Source organism: Ischnura elegans, chromosome 8 (assembly GCF_921293095.1).
Source record: "Ischnura elegans chromosome 8, ioIscEleg1.1, whole genome shotgun sequence".
In the NCBI taxonomy this organism is placed as follows: domain Eukaryota; kingdom Metazoa; phylum Arthropoda; class Insecta; order Odonata; family Coenagrionidae; genus Ischnura; species Ischnura elegans.
In genome coordinates this window covers 27,141,361-27,155,290 of record NC_060253.1, presented here as the reverse complement: position 1 = coordinate 27,155,290, position 13,930 = coordinate 27,141,361, and the positions used below count along the sequence as shown (strand labels likewise).

Sequence of the window (13,930 nt, the reverse complement as noted above, 5' to 3'; positions counted from 1 at the left end):
GATTAAAAGAATATGCTGATTATGAGATTTTGCTCCTTGAGCAAGTATCCAAATTTTAAATTTTAGATCATAGCTTTTGAGTACAGAATTAAAATTCCACTTCCTATGATATTAGTGTACAAAATACGAAATCTGAAAAATACTAACGCTCCTGGTCCTTCCCATGTCCAGGTGACTGTGTCTAGCCTGTTTGGATAACGAATACACACAGGTTGGACTGGCACTCCAGGACAAAATGCTCCATGCTTGAAAGTGATGAGACATGTTCGATTGGTACATGTCCCCTCTGGGAAGATGAGTACCTGCAAATAAAATATTTATTAGTTAATGAAGAGGGATTGTGGATACCTTCCTGGCAAATAGAATGTGTGAACAGCTTTGGAGACTTCCATCGGGTCAAAAGCTGGAATGCTACCATTGTTTCGATGTCTGAGACAATGGAAAAGTAGGACATCAAAATATTGGCAGCGTTCCAGCTTCTGAACTGGTTGTAGTCCCCAGAGCTTTTCTCACAGATTATTATTTATGGGCATCTATCGAAAGCATGATTTTTATTTATGCGAGACTATAATAATCAGTTAATAAAATCTTTGTGGTAATTCCACAGAGTTAGGTTCACCCTTTTCACCAATATTTGATGCACAACTTGCAAATCTCCTTGTTACCGACCAATCATGGCATCAACTCTTGCACTGGAATAGGGATTATCTTATAAGCACTAAACAGCCTACCAAGATGACATGCTCCTGAAGACTATACACGAATTGTGAGTCAAAATATTGGTGAAAATGATTCTAACATGGTAGAAATCCTGATAAGATTTTATTATCATCTTGTTCTTTAAAATCACTAAATCATAATTGGATGAATATTATTGGATGATTAGCAATGGATCCTTGTATTTTAAAGCAATCAGTTGTTTCCTAAAGATGTGAGGGATAACATTGATTCAATTAAATGGACTTGGGAGGTTAAATAATCTCGCTTTCTAAGCATCGCACATATTGTCAGGTATGAGACTTAAAAATCTTCTATGAACCTCAGTGGAGAAGTTTAATAGTTTTCTGAGAGACTGAGAGGTACATAAATGATTTCAGCATAGCATCGATTCGGTGTATAAGATAAAACATACATTTTATTTTTCCGAGAATTTGGGGAAAAAATAAAATTTTTCACAAATTTACAAGGAGTGTTTTCTATGTTGACCAAGATGGCATTGAATGTGGGCCAGATGGGACTAACATCATTTGAATCCAGGCAACAGTGCCTGCTCACCCAGCACTGTCCAATTGCGGGCTGCCATTGCTTTTCCCATATTTACATTCAAAATGAGAGCCAATATTATTATAAAAGAGGCTACAGGGCTAGAATATCGCCTTAGATCCTTTCAGCTTCTCCAACGATCAACCTTTAGTTTCAAAAGAATGGTCATGAGTTAATAAACAATATTTGATAATATTACCATGTAATATGGAACCTATACTTGCCTGTGGCCAGTTAACTGACGAAGTGGTCCTCTGAACTATTTCCCGAATTGTTTCCTGCCTTGACTCTGGATCTAGCCTCCAAACATATATTGGCTGGGTATAGTTTATGAGTTCTAAGGGTAAAAAAAAGCAATGTAAATGAAATAATTTTATCAGAGGCAATTGTATGTAGTACATATTTCAAATCTGGTGCATGAACAGCAGGGAAATTCACATGAATTGCCAAAAGAAAAAAGTACTCTGGACTTGGGATTGAACCAGGGATCTTTGGATTTCAAGAAAATAAAATTATTATGGGAATCAAGGAACCTTGATGGTGTAGTGCTCTGCACAGAGGCGTAGAAAGATAAAGGTCTATGACTCGAGCGAGGGATTTTAGACATATAGAACACTAAATGTGGAAGATAATAAATAAAGGGCTACCGTGAAGACCACTTTCATTTAACATGGTGAAAGTAAGTACTCGTCTGTTTCCACACTTGCGAAATGCGAAAAGCGGAAGGCTGCATATGCATATAGCGTGCCAAAACAAACAGCTGCAATGCGTATAAAGGGTCTATGCCGTACCGATTGGCACGGAGAGGTGAAAAACCACTTGCGCTGAGCCTGTCAGATCCATTGCGCCCGACGTTAGGTTAACCAGTGACGTGCAATGCTTGTTACACTACCAGTGACGTGCGGTTTGGGAGACCGCAATAAATCAAAAATTCATAAAATATTGCTACGCCATTTTTATTGTTTTGTTTAATTTTTCTTTGAATGCTTGACTATTTTAAAACTTATATTAAAATTTTTACACTCCCAATATGAACCAATCATAAAAAATTGTGATTTGAAGTAGGATCAAAAAACTGATGCCAAAAACACTGGAGTTATAATTATTATATTTATGTATCAATATTTCGCCAGATTCAAAAAAGGCCTTAAATGTTAAAGTTGGAAGGCTAAGTAGTAAGTAGCCATGAAATTCATCCCGCTTATTCCTTTTCTTGATGCATTCTTAGTAAGTGACGTGCGGTCTCACAGACCGCTAATCGAGTTCAATTGCAAATTTACGTAAATTAATAAAAGGAACGTTAAATTTTAAGAGTGGGATGTCCTTGTTATGCAAAAATATGAAGCTAACGAGAATTATAGATATTTTGAAATGTTAATTTTGAAAATATTCATAACTTTAGAAACGCAGCGGTCTCTCAGACCACACGTCACCGGTTAAGGGTTAAAGCTTAACAATATGGCTATAAACAATAATTCTGATTAGTCTAAGTGTAATGGGCATTGTTTATGTTAATGTTTATTGTTAATCAATAATATTAGAAACTGATCAACAATCGTTGCTCTCAACAATCAAATCAAATATCCTCCTGGAATACATAGATGCAAAAGGCAGAAAGCAGTTATTCGTATTTTTGACCCCGTTCCACCGATTTTAAAAATCTGAAAAAAATTTAGGGAAGGGGTAACAACATATTTTTTTCGGCATGTCTTTTGTTTTCTAAATTTTTAAATTTAATTTTGAAAATTTCAAACTTATGTTAAAGTTTAGTTTTCGGTTCAAAAATTTTGAAAAAAATTAGGACGGTAGACCATAATAGTACACACAATTTAAAATCAAGAAAACGATTTTATAAAAATAAAAACTGAAGATATGGTCAAAAAACTAAAAATCGTGTTTCAAAATTTTCTGGGGTTATTTTCCATTGTTGAGGTTTGAAACTTTGGGAAAACACATAATTTTGGATGCACTTTAAGTGTATATTTTTTTTCTCAAAATATCGGGGGGCACTTTTCACCATCTTAACCTGCTATACCCTTTGGTTGAAAATTGAAGTGTGGAAATACAAGGGCATACCCAGGATCATAATTAGGGGGGGGGGGCAAGCCATTGTCTAGAGGGGGGCAAGCCATGGTCTACGAGGGAGCAAACCAAGCTGTGACATTAGTTTATGAGATATTTCGTTGAAAAAATAGTTTTATTTTACAAGGATCAAGAACTTTGCTATTTCCACATAATATTTTATTAGCACCGACAATGGTTTCGTTACAGAGTAACATTATCAAGGTGAAGATTGAGGTAGACTTGCCCTAATTGCGTTGCTGGCGCACTTAATATAATTATGGATTTCCACCAAGTTATGCCCTCTACGATTAATTATAAGTTTTATTTTAGTTACATATCTTATACTAATACATATCATTTTTCGTGGGTTTAAAGAAAATTTGTTGAATGCTTTCGTTTCAATTCTTTGACTTTTGCGATTTTTGCTTCTAGGAGGGGGCGGCTGCCCCCCCTGCCCCTCGCTTGGTACGCCCATGTGGAAATAGACAAATACCTTCTTTAATTACGTTAAACATCAAAGATTTTCACCTAATTACACCGGTAACTGTATCTTTTAATCACTTTCATTGCTATACTTTTCAATGTACCAGCCTTTCAAAGTTCAAAGTTCTTACTTCCGATGAAAGGGTTGAGTCCACTCTCTCGTCGCACGATGATCGATGGGTATCCGGTGAAGTAGACGATGACGGCGTCCAGGAACGTGGAGTGTGGCGCTATGACGAGGATTGGCGCCTCGGCGCGCGTCGCCTGGCGCCCTTTGAGCGTCACCTTCATCCCACCCACGCGATACGTCGTCTTGCTCACCAAACACAGCACCTTCGTCAGGGACCTGCCGGCCAAAGAATGAATAGGGTCATGACCAGAAAATACACCTACATACTAACCCCAAAGTAGCCTCAATGCAAGGGCGTACCCTGGATCATTTTAGCCATCATGCTCACCAAACACAGCACCTTCGTCAGGGATCTGCCGACCAAAGAATGAACAGGGTCAAGACCAGAAAATACACCTACATACTAACCCCAAAGTAGCCTCAATACAAGGGCGTAACCAGGATCATTTTAGCACAGGGAAGGATAATGAAACCAAAATTTTAAGAAAATTATGACAGCAGTTTATTAGTTATTATTATTATTTACTTGGATAAATACTGATTTTTATTTTAGATGTAGAAAGGAAAATACTCATTTACTCAATACTCAATACTAGGGATGGTCGGATCGGATACCTCGGATCCAAATATCCGCGGATACTGCCCTTCATCGGATACATCGGATCCAAAGTCGCGGAAGACATCGGATCTGGATCCGAAATTTTAAACAATAGCTTCAGTGAATGCGACGCCCCACAAGGGTGGAAAGAGTTCCGATTCTCTCTTCGAATGTGCCGTCGCATGCGATTCTTGTCATACGCCACTGGTCAGTGGTTTATCCGAAGATTTTTCCTATTTTCATTTCTAAACCCAAGCATAACAGTTAAGGTCCTGCGCATGTAAAGATGTTTATGAAAACAACTTGAAAGCCTATAAAAATGATTTTTAATTTTTAAAAATATTAAAATGTGTATGAAAGTATCAAAAGCATTCCTTCGATTGTACGCACCCATAATAAACTTGAATAATTAATTCGTTTAATAGCAGGAATTTGAAAATGCATTTGGATCCGAAAATATTCGAATCGAAAGATCCGGCTCCGAAAATCAAGGACCCGATCCGAATCCGGATCCGAAAAAAATCCTGGATCCGTTCATCCCTACTCAATACTGATTTTTATTTTAGATGTAGAAAGGAAAATTCTCTAATGGCCGTATAATTCTCCCACTGCTCGTCCACCTTGCAAGTCAGAAATGTTACTGCGTTGGTGTGCGGGAAGGGGGAGAAATTCCCCGCAGGGACCAAACACCAGCCTCTCAACCGGAAAGCCCAAAACTCTCACACACACATTCACTCACAACAAACATACACAACAAGATCCTTTGTGGGGGCTGTAGGCACCTCCACTAAGGATTCTCGCTCCGCAAAAAACCGGGAATCTTCACAACATGGGCCTGCTAGGGATAGCCAGTGATTTTGGAAACACACGTACTCAATAAGCAGTCACTCACACATTCACTCACCTGCTGATGGCTTCAATCTTCCGGGAGAAAAAAAATACAGTTCCGAGGCCGTAGAAGCTCAACCCCCATTTATGCATTTATTTTAGATCTCTGTCTTAAACTTATAATATTTTTCTTCACAAGAAAATTAGGTCAAAACTTTCGTTTTGAACTAAAATTATTTTCGCTTCTTAGGGGTGGAGGGGGCAGCTGCCCCCTCCTGCCCCCCCCCGCTGGGTACGCCCATGCCTCAATATGTGTGCTAGGACACCGGGCATGATAAATAAAAAAAGTGCGCGCATGAAAAATTTCGCTACTGAGTTCCACCCAGCATTGATTAAAGTTCTTTATTGTTTGGTGTAAAAACTAATTCCCATACCTATCCCACTGCCCTTTCAGAAAAATACCGCTCTTATCGTTTCAGTCGGACCCAGAAAAATAGTTATATTCTGAGCTGATGTTCGGTGTTCCCGTATTCACTTAAAGCCTGAATAACATGATCACTTTTTTCGTCCCTCTGAGTGATAGCTTCAGCGATAGGTTTTCAGGTAGGTACCAAAGAAATTATCAATTTAAGGTCGAACGATAATTGATAATTTCTTTGGTACCGGAAAACCTATCGCTGAAGCTATCACTCAGAGGGACGGAAAAAATGATCATGTTATTCACGCTTAAGCGAATACGGGAACAATGAGCATAAGCTCATTATCTAACTATTTTTCTGGGTCCGACAGAAACGATAAGAGCGATCTGAATCACTCGGTCATTTCCGCTGTCCCTTTTTCCATTGTTACTCCCGTCACTTGGCGTATTTAAACTGTCGTTCAATTAAAAACCAATCGTGGCGTTACAATCGCAGCTGGCGGCCGTGCGTTTTGAGTGGCTGAAGGACGTTGGCAGCGACGGTTTCAGCGACGGAAAAAGGGATGTGCCGAGTGATGAAAAAAGGGATTGGATTTCCATCAGTGGTGTCATTGTGCTGGAACGCCGTTCCGGTACTGCTTGACAAAAGACGTGAGAGTCAAATAACATTTTTATCAATTTTGTTGCCAAAAAATTTCCATTACAGGTGAAGTTGGATTATTCGAACTTCTTTAATTCGAATACTTCTCTTTCTCCCTCGCATTTTGTATTCAAACAATGCTAAAAAATCGTAGACATTTTGAATTTTATCTTGGATAATTCGAATTTTTACTTTGTCAAATTAACGTATAAACAGTGGCGTCGACTCCATTGGGCCTGAGGGGGCCCGAGACCCCTCGAAAATTCGTCATGGGTGTGAGGAAAAAATGTGTCAGGCTTGTCCATATTCCCCGGAGTGTCCAGATACTGAGATTCGAGTTATCAGGGTTCTAATGTTGATCACATGACTCTTATAAAATGCTTAACAAACTTAAAACTCACTACTTATAAAATTTCCCGGGGCTAGATCCCCGGTATGGGCCCCCCCAATATTTTTTGCAAGTCGGCATCCCTGGGTATAAATTATAATCTGCGACTCTAAATAGTTGTGGATCCATCGGAAAATACGCTTTACTAAAGCTATTGTCAAAAGTTATGTGTTAAACAAAATGCATGCCAGCGTAGAGTTTGATTGTGCGAAAAATCCACAGACGAAAAATCATTCGCCTTGACCGGGATTCGAACCCGGATCCCTCGATTTCGCACCATTTGTGCATTGCGGGTGACTCCGTAAAAGTTATCACCGTGGCTAGTCGCGATATACTTTAATAAGAAGAGTTTGATGACTCACCCTTCTCCTCCAACCCGCCGCGCCGACCGTTCGAGGAAACAGGGAAAAATATCATCCTTTTTTGAAAAAGCAGTAGGTTTTGTTTAATAGTTACCATCCCAGGAGATTTATGTTTATTTTTCAATATTCTGTTAGCCAATAAAGTACGTATTCAACGTTTTTAATCTCTTTGGTTATTATGATTTTATTGCAGTGTATTACGCTATGACATCTTGTCTAAACGTATACGATTACGAGATAAGTTAGTAGTGCACAGCAGTTCAGGTGTTTCAGAGGACATTTTAAGGTTAGAATAAAAATTTTACTTCACTTTATTTTGAAGTTTGGTTAAATAAATATTTCTATTTTAAGGTTACTTTAATCTTGTTAATAGGCGTTAGTCAAAGTGTTTATACTTCAAGAGCGGCAATTTAATAAAGAGTTTTGATTGGAAATATGAATTTTATTGTTTTGGACCTATTTATTAAGGACTTCTTCCCAATTTTTGGATAGTTCGAAGTTTTTAACCGGTCCCTTGATATTCGAATTATCCATGTTCCACTGTATATACATACATTGGTAACCAAAACAAAAGAAATTATAATAAAATGTGAATAATAACTTGAAAAAAAACACAACGAGCAGTATTTCACTTCTAAAAAAACTTTAAAAAAGTACGTTCCGGCACTGCTAACCTTTTCCATGACGTCACTGAATTTCCCATCCCTCTAGCCATCGCGTAAAATGATCGCGAGATCAGAGATAATGTTTTCCGCCATCCTCGGAGCGATCGTTTGAGCTGTCCCTCGCAAAGGATCGAAATATATGACCTAGTGATTCAGCCTTGAGGTCATTTCAGGGAAAGGTAGGGTGGAGAAAACCCCGGCGTTGGAATTAGCCTGCTAGAATGAATGAATTAGAATGCGGACACAGCGAACATCAACTTAGACCTTCAGGCTTAAACAGTGGTGTCACATTTGTTGTCACACTCACACTTGTTAACAAAAGACATAATAGTCATTCAGCCATAAGACAAAATAATCAATCATAATAGACAACTTTTATTAATTTTTTTGCCTCAATATTTCTAATACACACCTACCTACATTCGTAATCAAAACTAAAAGAATTGTAATAAAATATAAATAATAACCTGTAATAAAAACAAAAACAAACCTGTAATAAAAACAAACCTGTATTAAAAAACAAACCTGTAATAAAAACAAGCCTGTATTAAAAAACCTGCAATAAAAAACCAAACCTATAATAAAAAACAAACCCTTAATAAAAAACAGAGCAATATTTCACTTCTAAAGAAAGTTAAGGAAAATGCGTTCCGGCACTGCTAATTTTGCCATGACGTCACTGCGGCTTAAAACCTGAATCACAAGATCATACCTTCCATCCCTTTCGAGGGACAGCTCCAGCGATCGATTCAATGATGGCAGAATAAAATACCGTTTCACGCGATCATTGTCCGCGATAGTTGGAGGGATGGAAATCCCATCCCTTTTTCCAACACGTCCCTTTATCATCGCTGAAACCGTCTCTGTCCTTCTTCCTGAAGCCAATCAGAAGGCACGGCTGCTAAAAGCGATTGTAACGTCAGGATAGGGGTTTAATCGAATGACAGTTTTAAATACGGAAAGTGACGGAATAAGCGATAGAAAATGGGACCGTGGGAATGACTGTGTGATTCAGAAAATGTTGCTTCGAGGGATAATTTCTTTGGACCATGAAAATCTATCCCAAGAGATATAATTATAAGGGACAGAACAATGATTGCTAGATTCAGGCATTAAAACTCAACTTAAGAAATACCATTGAAGACAGAATTATGCAGTTTTTTTTAATGTGCGAAAATCCCACAGAAAAAAATCATTCGCCTTGACCGGGATTCGGACCCATATCTTCCGATTTCCGGTCAAGCGCTATAGCCAGTTAAGTTACCAAGGCGTCATAACCTTCTGTGGAAATTAATACGACCGGTAATCGCGGGATCCGTGTTCGAATCCCGTTCAAGGCGAACGATTTTTTTTCTCTGTAGGAGTTTCACACACTTGCGGGTGACTCTAAAGTTATTACCATGGTTAGTCCAGGTATACTTAAAACAGTTTGTTTTATATTATTAAAATATCATTTATATCACCTCTTGCAAAATATGGAATCACTTGTCATGCAATTAAAAAAATCTATAAATGTAAGTCAATTCAAAAAGAAATATTAGGAAATATTGCTACATGTAAATTGAATAATGTAACTTAACTGATTATTGTGCTAATGCTAAAGTTATCTGATTATTGTGCTGATGCTAAAGTCAATAAAATCAGATGTATTTATGAGTTCATACATTTGTCTTGCTGATAATGATATATACATATGTATTTTTTGTTCTACTCCGTCATATATTTAGTGGCATTCTGTGACATCGATGTATAATGTAAATCTACTTATTCTTGGAATATGTCTGACTCTATTATATTTATACTCATATATGTTCCTAAGGGACAAACTTGTCCCGGAACAATAAATCTCATTTTACATTCTATTCTATTCTAAAAATACACATATATTGTAACTGTGAGTAAAGAAAAATATTTTTATCTCATTTTATTTGGGAGATAACACAAATGGACCTACCTCCTCCATCCGGAGAGCGGCTTCTTCTGGAGGTCATCCTCGGACAAACCAAACAGTCCGATGACTGCAATACACCACGCCACCACCAGGAGGACGGCGATTATTAGCACCCTGAGAGGCAGCAACGCAACGGTCAGCACGGCCGTCTATAAAAATAAAGAAAATATAAAGAAATCATTAAATTCCATGAGACAAAAAAAGAGAATAAAAGTAAATAGGGAAACATTCCTATAGTAACTTATATTCATTAATGCAAATTACCAAAGAAAATTGCAATTTCAATGCCAAATAAGAATTCAATTTCAAGTTACTTTCGTAACTCTCTTAGTGGTATCATTATTCATAGGGTACTGCCGAGAAATGCGAAGGAAATATTTTCATAAAATGTAGCAACTAGGAAAAAAAACAATACAAAGCTATTTTGTTACATATCCATGCGCGGTTTTTTTTAATTGAAGAGGTTAAACTGATTAATATTGACAATAAATTTTTACATTTACTGAAATAAGTTATAGCAATGTAAAAAGTTATAGCAAATCAAATAATGGACAACGCAAGAGCCGATATATCGGCCCGCCGCACTAAAAGGGTTAAAATACATACTAAAATCTTCCTCTGCAATGTGAAACTCAAGTTTTTAAACGCCACTTACTATAATCCAAATATATTTCCATTGTGAACTTCACCCTTGGTGTATATAATATCTTTGGGCCCGTGCGCGTGACTGCGTACTAAGTCATTTGTTTCGTGCAGTGCATTAAAATGTATAAAAATTGCGCTCATTTCATTGTGAATAAAATGCAGTTTCTCAGTGCGACATATTTCTCCAATAAAGTTTACAGCACGAAAGAGCACGTAGTTAAAATATTTCCAGGATAGAACTGAAAATTGTATACATTTTTGATGCTACTTTGACTTTGACGCAAAATTGGGTAATAATGGGTCAATCCACACTATTTTACTGAACGTTACCTAGGTTTTGACGTATCATGTCATCCTATAACACTCACGTCAGATACAAACGCACAAATGCGAATGTTTTTAAACCGGTAGTAGCGATGACCAGTAACATCGAAACCTAGGGGACTCTAATCACACGATAATTTTTTCTTTCCTTCAGAGGGACAGCTCCAGCAATAATTCAAATTATGGCGGAAAAAATGACCGTTTCACACGATCATTTTCCGCGATGGCTCAAGGGATGGGAATCCCACCCCTTTTTCCCGAAGGCGCAAATGTTGTGCTGTACCGGAGAGCCTTGTCTCCCAACCAGCCAGTTTACAATAAAAAAATTAAAGAATAGCGTATGTGTATCTTTGTTGGAGTAAAGTTTGTCAGTGTGAAGTAGAAATTTAAAACTAGGATTTATTTAACATAAGTAGCGGTGATAAATTCAGGGCCCAGCTGTGAAGAAGCAAGAATTAGGAAAGGAGTGCGACAAGGCTGTACATTGTCACCCGTAATTTTCAACGTTTACATTGAGAAAGCCATTAATGAAATCAAAGAAAAGGCATTGGGAGTGAATATCCATGGAGAAAAAATTAGCATGCTAAGATTTGCCGATGACATAGCCGTTATAGCAGAAACAGAGACGGATTTGAAAAATATTCTGGTTAATATGGGTAGGGTAATGGGTAAATATCAACTGAAAATAAGCACGAAGAAAACCAAGATATTAATATGCAGCAGAAGAGAAGAAGTCGGAAATTAAAATAGGGAAGCAAAAACTGATAGAGGTGGATGAATTCGGCTATTTGGGAAGTAAGATAACTAGTGACGGGAGAAGCAAGAAAGAAATTATCAGCAGAATAGCCCAGGCGAAGAGAGCATTCCACCAAAAGAGAGACCTGCTTACAGCGGGAAACTTAAATATGGAATTAAAGAAACAATTTATAATAACCTACATTTGGAGTATGCTCCAATACAGGAAGTGAGTCATGGACAATGACCGCAGCGGAGAAAGCAAGGATAGAGGCCTTCGAAATGTGGTGCTACAGAAGAATGATGAAAATCAAATGGATCGACCGATTTAGTAACAAGGAAGTCCTAAGAAAAGTAGGAGAGAAGAGAAGCCTCATGAAAACCTTAACAGGAAGACGGAACAACCTTATAGGCCACATCTTGAGACATGATTGCCTGATGAAGACAATCGTCGAGGGACAAGTGGAAGGCAAGAACGAAAAAGGAAGACCTCGAACAAAATATATGGAAGAAATTAAGGAAGATGTGAAAGAGAAGAAATTCGTAGGTGTGAAAAGATTAGCTGATAGGAGAACTGAGTGGAGAGATGCGTCAAACCAATCCTACGATTGTTGACCAGTGATGATGATGATGAATAGAATAAGGGCCCCCGCGCACTGGCAACTTTTCAAAGCAACTATTTTGTTGCTAAAATCTACGTAGTCTATTCTTGCCGGCAACAGTTTACTCACCCTGGGAATAGGTCCGGACGTAATTATTTAGTTGCGGCAACTAAAAAGTCGCCCTTGCGCGGGGTACAAAATCAATGTCGTGTCTTTCATCGCGACTTCCTCAAAGCAACTAAACAGTTGCTTTTTAAAGATGCCAGTGCGCGGTGGCCCTAAAAGTTCAGAATAACATACAGTATATAAATATTTTTCTTTCTTTTTGTTGGATTATTTTATTAAAAATTACCATTCTGGTAAAAAGTAGTAATTTTTCTTTTTTAAATTTTTTCCTCTTTTTGATTCCAAGAATTATCAACAGTTTGTGTCCCCTTTTCCCTATTATTTCATGTAAAGTATTGTTATTTAATTATTTTTTAACGATTTTTTAATATTATTTAAATAATTGAATCAGAAAAACCTCTTATTAGAAGGAAGTAGAGGAATAGAAAAGACTAAAAAGAACTTGATGAGGCAGTGTATGTGTAGTTGGGATACTTGTATCGTAATCCCATATGTCTGTAAAAAGTGTTCTCAGAGCCCTTGTCCCTCTATCTGTCATTGAAACCATCGCTGGCACTCTTCTTCAGCCAATCACAACGCACGGCCGCTAACAGCGATTGTAACGCCACGCTTGGCTTTTAATTGAATGGTAGTTGTAAATGTGGAAAGTGACAGAATAAGCGATCGAAAAAGGAACTATGGGAATCACCGTGTGATTCAGAAAATGATGGGTCGTGCGATCATTTCTTTGGACCCTGAAAAGCTTTCGCTGGAGCCATCACTCTGACGGACGGAAAAAAAGTTTCATTTCATTCAGGTTTTACACATCAATGGGCTCGGGAATATTAAGCACATATCAAAACGAAATACAACATATTAAATTATTTTTAACTCAATTCACCAATGAGAGGTCACTGAGCTTCCCTTAAATCTTTTTTTTTTTGGTACCCGAATGCACAATTTCGCTAATCGTAGCCAAAAGCCACGTGACACAATACCCAGGTTACTATGGAGACGCTCGAGGTATATTGGAAACAAGGTAGTGACGTCACCCGCCCTCCACCAATCCTTACTCTACAGTCTGAGGAAACGACTCCATTGTAGGTAGTGTCAAACCTCAAAACCACTAACCTGTTAAGCAATTATTGAAAGTGGTTCACTTTCCTTCTCACTTTGAATAGTTGACTATGTTGATTTTCCAGCATTCAATTCTAATGAGGCGAGAATGGAGAGTAAGAGTGCAACTTCATTTGGACTCATTTACAAATGAATGTCAATGGGCCGATACGCCGTTGACAATGGCTCTCTCTAATTGCCGAGCGCGCGTTTTTTCACTGAGCGTTCGAAGAGCCCCGGAGTCCGTTAATGAGACGGGCCAAAAAAATCAGAAAAATAATAGCTTTCCCGACCTCTGTTTTTAACATGATTTAGTAATAATGGAGAATGCTAGTTCGGTAGCTAAAAAAACAGCAGAATTTATAAAAAGAGAGCAGGCATTGGGAATTAGAAAAAAATTGACTATAATTTATTCCATCTGCACTCATCGTATAGCAATGAAAGTATTAGCAACGAATTCGTAAACGAAGATTGCTAGAATTTGACTGATAATCAATTAATGGGGCAAGGTCTATAGAGCCTTCATATTTTTTATATTTTCCATGCACTGTTTTTTATACTTACTCTAAATTTTAACTTTTTATAACAACTGCTAAAATCATCTGGGGTGAGC

At 37.8% G+C, this 13,930-nt stretch overlaps 1 protein-coding gene across 2 annotated transcripts in view; it reads right to left on the bottom strand.

Moving 5' to 3' along the window:
* LOC124163933 (lysophosphatidylcholine acyltransferase) overlaps positions 1 to 13,930 on the bottom strand; it is a 129,188-nt gene that overhangs the window by 16,343 nt on the left and 98,915 nt on the right. Inside the window, exons 2-5 of one of the 2 annotated variants that reach the window (XM_046541047.1) lie at positions 9,794 to 9,939; positions 3,942 to 4,156; positions 1,488 to 1,600; positions 144 to 302 (exon numbers count right to left, since the gene is read on the bottom strand). In XM_046541047.1, coding sequence (XP_046397003.1) covers positions 144 to 302; positions 1,488 to 1,600; positions 3,942 to 4,156; positions 9,794 to 9,939 — 633 coding nt within the window. The remainder of the gene's footprint in view (positions 1 to 143; positions 303 to 1,487; positions 1,601 to 3,941; positions 4,157 to 9,793; positions 9,940 to 13,930) is intronic. The other variant, XM_046541046.1, reaches the window with a different exon arrangement.